The following is a 9,148-nucleotide window of genomic DNA, read 5'->3' as shown; positions in this document are numbered from 1 at the left end:
CAGAGCACACCTGATACTTTCCTCCACCCGTTCCAGCCTGCCTGCACATGATTCTTCACCTCCTTTCCACATGCTCTCCATCACTCTGCACTGTTGACTCGAGGTATCTGAAGTCCTCTACCTTCTTTACGTCTATTCCTTGTAAACTCACTCTTCCTTGTGGGATCTTCTCATTTATCTGTTTTACTCCTGCTCAACTTGCAACACTCCTTGGCAAAAAAAAAATGTTTTTTTCTGCATGAATGCAGAGTTTTTTCACATTTGACCGACATACCAATTTAGGAGGATGTGAAACTCCTGCATCAGTGAGAATTTCATTTAACAAGTCGACAGAAGCGGGAGAGGCGCTGACCTGCCAAATGTGGGGGGCAGCTGACAATCACGGCTCTGCACAAGAAGGTGTTGGTGACGGTCGTCACCCTGGCCCACTCAGCATCCTGTTAAACACATAAACAGAAATACAATCTGGCATTACACAGATTTTCAGGTATATGAACTAGAAATAGATTATCTGTCTTATTGTGGGCACATTTTACACAATCTGTTTTAAACACGAAATGCACAAACCGTTTTCCACATTACATTTTAATTTAGTATGAATCTCATTTTAATGGACTTTTAAAGTGAAAATCTGCATTTCTTCAAATAATTAATACGGTGAAAAGGGCGTTCAGATGAGGGTTTTATACATGAGGGACAGGTCATCACTTTTCATTCTCTATTTTTTTATTGAAATTTAAGGCAATCTGAGAGGACATTTTAGTAACCATGATAACAAACACAAAATCCATTTTTGAATGTGTGTCGTCATAGCGACCTGTTCTCACTGAGCTTTGTATCATCACTGCAGATATTTTTTGCTCCTGCCAGCAGAGGTTTTATGTCGCTCCCTTGGTCTCATATGTGCTTTTTCTAAAATTAAACCTCTGGTGACAATTAAAGGTAACCCGCCGTAAAATGTTACTGTGCTAAATAGAGAGTTGTCCGAGACTGCAGAAAAGCTAGATAGTTTGGAATGTTAAAAAATTGAAATTAGCTCTCTACTGAACTCCTTTCTACTGTAACTGTGGGGCACTCAAAGTAAAGACCGTCTGTAACTAGGAATTCATATCGTCTACCACTGTTTTGACCCATTGGATGTTGAACCTCTTCGAAAAAGTGCTAAAAAATGAAAAGCTTTTATCAATCTAAAGAATAGCAATCCAATGCTTTTATAGGTTGGTACTACTGCCCTGCTAATAGAAGGTCTTTCCTGTGAAGTCGACTTTACCATTTCTGTCCCCCAAAAGGTGTATTTTTAGGGCCGTTTTGAAGGACTTGCAGACTTGCAGATACAGATGTTGGAACATCATGTGCTGCCAACCACATCACGGGAATACCAGGAATATCCCTCTTTGTCCTGGAATGACAATGCAGCTTCATTCTGCAGAGTTACCAGGGTGTGGCTTCAGCGTGAAAGAGATGCAGTCTGCTATTCAGACCTGTCTCCACCATCAAAAATGCGTTGGGTGTTATGACACGTCAAATACGACTGTTAGCAAAGTTTGAACATGGAACATCTCGGTCTTGGGTTTCGACTGAGTGATTTGCAAAATAATTTCATTCTGTTTTTACAGGGCTCTAATTATTAACTATTATTTTCACTGTTGATTGATCTGTCAACAGTCATTTTACAATCAAAATTCTCCAGAGACAGTTTTTGCCATTCTAAAACTTTTTATGTAAAAGAAACAGTCCAAAGTCCAAAGACAGGAGTACAACCTGTAATTATTCTCAGTTAAAAGTCACATGTTTGGTCTAAAAGTGTAAGGACAGATGTAGGTTTTTTTTAACTAAAATTTGATTCATTGAGTACTAGTTTAATCAATCATCTATCCATCTAAGGTTTTACCATCTGGTTGTGATTGTTATTCGATATGTTTAATCTGTAAACAACAATCAAACACGTGAACAATGATGTAATCTGTAAACTGACCTAAAGCTCTATTCTTAAGGGTGCATTAAGTCTTCTCGGCCTCTCGGCTGTGAATCAGGAGACGGCCTCTTTCCCGACCGGGAAAGCTGTTCTCTCTGTGTCGTGCCTCATCAATCCCTGAGAGAGCCGTTTCTGTATACTCTACCTGCCATATGGCCGTCACGGCAGAACCCAGCCGGACATTCTTCCACCCAACGAGACCTGCCAGACTCTCTGAAAGCTGTTGGGTGCCTCCCTGTGGAGAGACAAATAAGACATGCGGAGACTTCTTACCCTGTGTGGGCAGAATGTTGGAAGTTAAAGTGTCACGTCATGCATATTAGAAAACATTCATCCCCTCGTGGTGTCTAATCCACCAACGGGCTTCTGCTGATACCTCGATTCAATAAGATGAGTTTGCTTGTGGTCCTCACCATCAATTTCTGATTCAATTTCGATAATGCTTTGGCTTAATTAATGAAAATGTTGATTGCACCAAAAGGGGAGTCATTGATATCATGTAAAAGCCCAAATGTTACAGTTGCATTTCAGCTAGAAAAGTGTTGTTGTTTTTTTAAATGCAAGAACTAATAGGTGAAGAAAAGAAGAACAATACAATCCAAAATGAATGTAAGTGCAGTAGAGAGGATACATGCAAACAGAGATATATCATCCATCACTCTGTGCAGCTACAATTCAAGCAAGGCTCAACGAAGAAAGTGAACAAAACAGTTTGTCCTCATGCTATGATGAGTTCATCATCGTCTATGCTTGTGTCGCTTTGCCCAGACTTCCCTCTCCCCAGACACCTCCTCTAGCTCTTCCGGGGGGGGGGGGGGATCCCGAGGCATTTCCAGGCCAGCCGAGATACATAATCTCTCCACCGTGTCTCAGGTCTCCCCCCCGAGGCCTCCAGGACATGCCCGGAAGGCCATGTCCTGGAGGCCTCCGAGACGGATGCCTGAGCCACTTGTCGATGGGGAGAAGCAGCAGCTCTTCTCCGCGCTCCTCACCCTCCTCTCTACGGGTACGCCCAACCTCCCTATGGAGGAAACTCATTTCAAGTATTGATCAGAATAAAACACTAACATTTCTGCATATTCCGCTGTTTAATATTCAGTCTCTATTTTATTACTGCAGTGGTTAAATTTGTGAGTGCTTTTAATGGGTGTGTTTTTTTTTCCTCACAGTTTTCTTCTGACAGCTGCTTGGATATCTATAATAGAAAGTGTATTTATGTGTCGAAGCACGTTTACAACAGGAGCTGCACCAGAATTTAAAAAATGCATGTACAAGGTGTCTCTGATAACCTCAATATTTGAGTTATTTAAGCCCATGTTTATGTTTTTGCTTTTAACACCAGTTCCATTATTGCAGTGTTGCTCAAGAATAATTGCCTCGGGAAATTTCTGCGACAGGGAAAAAGAAAAGCACGTTAGTAACTCACAAACCTTGCTGTCATCACGTTAAAACTTTACCGCTGTGAAGAGAGGCAAGGCTTTGCATCAAAGCCTTAACAGACGGCCCGTAAGGACGATGGACCAGTGACAAAGAATAACATTGTGTTTGCGCTGACAGACCTTGACTCAGGTGTGTAATCTTTTTGTTTTTTGTTTTCAGGAACTCAATTCAAAAGTATGCACTCCAGAAAAGAGTTTCAGAGCTCTACCTTTATCTTGAGCTCTTGAGCGGCCCCCGAAGTGCTCTCAAGCAGTGGCAGTAGCCCTCCAGCAGCTGTGGCATACATCAGGAAGAACAGGAACGACATCTGAGAGGGCTCCACACCAAATACAGACCTGATAGCCAGTCCCAGCTCTTCCGTTATTTCTGGCAGAAAGGGTGGAATTAATGCACACGTAAGCCCCCAGGTGGTGAGAAATGCTGTGTATGGGAATCGCTTAGGCAGGGTGTCAAATAAATGTAAATTAAAAGGTCTAAACCACAAACAGAGACAAGTATAGAATAATCATGATTATTTGTGTACTGACATCAAATGAGGAGTCAAATGCAAATACTCTTAAGTCTGCAGTCAATATATCTGTCACTGCAATGCGTATTTTGAACTGTCAGTACAAATAAATTATATATATATATATATATACATATATATCGATCATCTTGACCCACACTATCACAAGATGGACTGACATCCAGTTTGAGGCAGACTTTCAAGATAATACCAGGATGATGAGTTATGAGTGTTTTGATTCCATCTTTAATTCTTTTGCTGATATAGCTAGTCTGATCTTTGATTGACTTGACTTTGATTGACTTAATCCTCGGTTGGTTGGTTGGTTCGTTGCTTTTTCCACTTTCATAAGCAATGCAAGCATCGGTCAGCATTTTTTTAATGAATTTATCTGGGAATAATATAGTTCTTAGTTTTTTAACTATGTGTCAAATAAGCTGTTCTTATTTTCAAACGGCTCAATAGAAAAAAAATAAAAGTTATGTTATTGTTTTATTATAATTGTTTCAATTGCAATTCAATTACCTTGCAGGTCCTCAAATGGGTGGAGCTGAGATGACATCAAGGAATTGGGAACAGCCACACCTGTTCCCAGGCTAATTAACCCCGCCTATGCAGTCACCAGGTGTTGGCAATCAACAATCACAGTGGCAGTTGTCACAGGCGTGGGTGGTGCTGCTTCCCTGGCCAGTCCACTCCTGTTGGTGGTTTTTCCAGTCCTGCCTTTTGCTTTAACCCTGACACGGATACCTACTTTCACGTCACATTGCAATATTGATTAAATATATTGGTTAAATAAAGTTTTGTGTTTGGAGCCACCCTGCCTGCATCTCCCTCATTTGTCCCCGTCCAAATTAAACTAACACGGAAGCTGGGTTAGCTTGCTAACAAGCTACTAATCAATCAATCAATCAATGCAGCATGTCATTGGGGTTGTCAATATATTATTCCGTCGCACTAGATAGAGTTGAATATTAAATTGGCTTTACCTGACTCAGGCCGTGACATGATTGCTGTAATCTAATATAATCTATGATTTGTATTACTACTGTATGTTTGATTTTTGTTTAGGGTAGATAAAACGAAACGGTCATGTTAGCTGTGCAGGTTTGCGCTCTGCTAGTGCTTCTCTAGTCTGTTTAAAAAAAATAGTGTCACTAATTTAAATTGAACTACCGTTCGCCATTACCTGCTGTCCAGGTATGCTGCTCAATATATGAGTGCATGGTCATACTGTCTAGTTCAACAGCATTGGGGGTCCTTGAAGGATCCAGGACACACACTGTGGCACACAACTTGTCAATCTGAACAAAAAACACACACGTATAGTGATTTACCACTGTGAATGATTCACTCAAAATATTTATACAGAGGTACAGTATATGGTTGGTAAAAATGCATATCTCTGTAGAAATACTGTGTAGCCGCTGAATATATGTTATTTACATGAAAACACAACATAATAATAATGCATCGATTTTATATAGCGCTTTTCTAGATACTCAAAGATGGTTTACATTGTATGTGCATTATTCATACAGGGGCAAGGCTGCCAATCTGAGCCATCAGTGGCCCCCACCGACATTCACTCGCTTCACACAGGCAATGCGGGTGAAGTGTCTCGCCTAAGGACACAACGACAGTGTACACATGTGCCCGAGCCGGGAATCTAACCGCCAACCTCTCGATCATAGGACGACCCTCTCAACCTGCGCCACCGTCGCATGCGTTAATACACACCTCAGTATCTCCAGGATCAGGATTTATCTATTTAGAGTTATGGTTATATTGTGGTGACCACTTAGGATAAGTCTCTCACCCAAGAGGTTTATGGGTAATGGGCGTGGTTTTGCGCCCATAAGGTTTTGGCGCTCAGATTGCATTCAGTCTGTCATTGGCATATGAAGAGTAAAGAGCTAATCCACCTTCGTCTCTGAGTCATTCCTCATCCTGCCACAATATCACAATTCTCACCAGCCCACCTGAACATTGTAATAGCTACAAAATGGTGTGATGTCTCTGTGTCCTCACCCTCCACAGGATCTGGGTTAAGTCCACCAATGCCATTAGGGATAGAGCAGGGATGCTGGTTCTGTAGGTGCGGACTTTGGCATCTGGCCCACCAATGTGGTGCACCTTCTTCCCAGTATTGAACTGTGGATAGGTTTCAAAGCCCAGTTCTTTTATGAGATCCAAGATGTGTGTTTGGGTGCTGTAAGAGAATGACAGACCTTTTTCAAGATGGTCACATTAGTAGTGTTTCATGGTTTAGTGGACGGCAAAATACTTTCAGTTGATACATTATCATAAACTTATATTTTGTGATTTTTAAGGAAAACTATGTTCTGGAAAGTACTGCATTACTTTAAATTAGTTCTTGAACAATTGCAGAAATATGGCAAGTTGGTAGAAAGCAACCTCCTTCCTAAATTACATTTCACTTTGTGTGTGTCCCTGCATAAAATGTAAAACTGAATTCAAAGGGAAATAGAGAGATTCTGTGTTACTCGTTAGAGATTTTCAGTGACATTTTACCAAGGGATGGACAGCCATGTTGCAGTGCCCGAGGAGCAGCTTTTGGGGTTTGGTGCCTTGCTCAAGGGAACCTCAGCTGTGCTCAGGAGCTGAACTGACACCTCTCCAGCTACCAGTTCACTATACATAATTCAGAACTTGTAATGTTTGACTAGCAGTTCCAGATTACTTTGAAATGCAAGTCAATAAATTTATTTGTGTCCATTCAAATATTTCTTTTGCGACTATAAAACAATCAATTGGATTACAAAAATCATTTTGCTCTTTGTCATTTTGGTGAATGTTGAACAAAACTCATGTTTTTAAATATTTGATTTATGTACAGTCTGTGCTGCTGTTTTTTTTTTTTTTAATCAAAGGCTAGATTGATGCTCCTTCCATATTAAGATGAGCTCTCACACAACATCTTCTTATCTTATAATCTACCTACCTGCCTTCAAAACATTTGAAGGCAGGTAGGTAGCCCAAGTTAGACAACTGAAGCTGATAGGTACACTCAGTCCTCACATGAGCCTCACTCAGCCAATGCTGGATAGAACTGCCTGCACCTTCAGCCCCACCACCAGCATTAGGCTCCAGTTAGGGGGTTAATTAAATTTTCTTATCTCTCCCCAATGCCCTTACATAAACATTATGCTCAGGGAGTGATTGTGTTTGGAGCCTCAACACAAAACCCAAACTATTGTGTGAGCTGCTGTTCCGATGATTTGCATCAAACTTGAGAGTTGTCTGACTGAAATATCAAATAATTAAATTTGGCAAAACTTTTAATTTGAGGTGATGAAATTACTTTGATAAAAATGTAGCAACTTAATCATACTGATTATAAATTTCCAATATGAATATAATCAAAATGCATCCCCCCACCCAATGTAATCTGCAAATCTGCACTGGCTGTAGGTCATTATTTTTTATATGATGCAGAAGCAGAATTTTAATTTTACTTCATGTTCAGGGCAAATCAACGGTCTATAAAAACAAGAGCATCTCCTTCTAAAGGGGAATGACTGTGTTTTGTGTTTTGTTTTTTTACTGAAGCATGGGTCATCTTGTTTTGCTTTCTTTTATTGAGTAGCTTTGAGCAACATTACCGTCCGACCCACTGCCCTCCAAAGTCCCAGCGATCCACACCATTAGCTGCTGGTATTTCACTGGAAAACGTGCGACCTCCCACCCGATCTGTATGACACACAAGACACGACTTAGTCAGAGCAACACTTAAATTCTACAAGAGTCCAGGGAAAATCATTTACCATGGTTTAACAAACCTTTTCCTTCCAGTAGCAGTATTCTCATCTGGCTGTTCCTTTTCCTGAGAAAATGAGCTGCGCTCAGTCCAGACAGTCCAGCACCGACAATAATAACATCCCAAATTTCTGCGGTCATTCTGAAGCTCAGGAGTTGCAATTCAATGCCTCATTTCTGTCTTTCTTGTTCTTATCAATTATGTTATCTGGCCGGGCTACTTTCATAACTGTGCACTTTGGAACTGTGAGTAACTGAGCCTGTGGCCTACTTGGCACATAAATGACTGCATGAATCCCAGCAAAGGCTTTGAGTTTTTATTTATTTATTTCCTTCTTTTTTTACATTGTCAGATGTGAGGCCTTCTGCATTTGTTAAACTGAGTTTGAAATGATCATGCAAAATAAAATAAATAACAAAAAAAAAATGACGATTTTGAAGTTACTGGTTGAATAAAGAATTAGGTCGCTCTGTTTGCAAAGATTGAGAGATGACTTGGAAATGTGTTTAGAAATGAGTCAGACTGAGCTCAAGGCCGCGGGAAACATATCTAGAGCTGAATAAACACAGTATAACTAAAATAGGAAAAGTTTTATTTGTATTATATGCATAGATATCTTTATTTGAAAACACCAACTATAATTATTAGATATTAGAACATCATCATCTTTAGAATAGGTAGTATTTAGTACCATAATTACTACATCAATGCAGACCATCCATCCATCCATCCATTTTCTTGTAGATGACACGCCCTCCATCATCTCGTCAACAGACGCTTTATTTGACATGCGGGTTGCTGGAGTCTATCCCAGCTGACAACGGGTGAGAAGCGGGGTACACTCTGGACACTTCGCCAGTGAACCAAATTGAAGAAACACATACTGAAGATAATTATTATTTTCTTCCTTTTTGCACTGAGGTCTTAGTTCTTGCAACCAAGAGAGACTGAAGATGAAAGAACAAGACTAAAACTGAATATTACACTGATAACGGAAACACACATGCATTGTTGTCCACTTGTTGATAAATGTAAATATGTGCATTAAGAACCGAGAATTGAGTATATGATTTTCAATCAACTGTAAATTTTGGTCAACCATTAATTTGCATTTATCTTATCCATCCAGTAGTTTTTCCGTAATCCTGCTGACAGACAGACAGACCGACAAACGCCATCAAAAACGCAACTTCTTAGAGGTAACAGTTTATTTTCTTTAATTCAACTGTTCAATTTTGTTCAAGCTGCTTGTGAAAGGAAAGAAAGATCAAAGCTGGAGAGATTGATCGAAATTTGCAAATCTGGCTGAGAAATGACCTTTCTTCATGTTGTACATGTACAAACCTCGGTGGCTCACGTTTTTAGCCGACCGACAGGTTTTGTGCCACTTGAGACTCTGTGCTTTCTTTGTCTCCTGATGATTTGAAAGCACCGGCATCTGAAA

General features: G+C 40.2%; 1 protein-coding gene across 1 annotated transcript; it reads right to left on the bottom strand.

The window, feature by feature from the left end:
- Nucleotides 1-352: 352 nt before the first annotated feature.
- On the bottom strand, nt 353-7,844 carry LOC137916204 (probable flavin-containing monoamine oxidase A; the record flags this gene model as incomplete). Its single annotated transcript, XM_068759283.1, has 7 exons — nt 7,727-7,844; nt 7,550-7,637; nt 5,955-6,135; nt 5,113-5,227; nt 3,624-3,781; nt 2,121-2,210; nt 353-437 (listed from the first exon to the last, which is right to left on the bottom strand). Coding segments are annotated over exons 1-7 (835 nt in total), but the record flags the coding sequence as incomplete, so codon positions are not given.
- Between the last annotated feature and the right edge of the window lie 1,304 nt (nt 7,845-9,148).

The sequence above is a fragment of the Brachionichthys hirsutus genome, unplaced genomic scaffold (assembly GCF_040956055.1).
Source record: "Brachionichthys hirsutus isolate HB-005 unplaced genomic scaffold, CSIRO-AGI_Bhir_v1 contig_650, whole genome shotgun sequence".
Taxonomy (NCBI): domain Eukaryota; kingdom Metazoa; phylum Chordata; class Actinopteri; order Lophiiformes; family Brachionichthyidae; genus Brachionichthys; species Brachionichthys hirsutus.
Note: the sequence above shows the minus strand (reverse complement) of the source record. Positions and strands in the feature narration are given on the sequence as shown.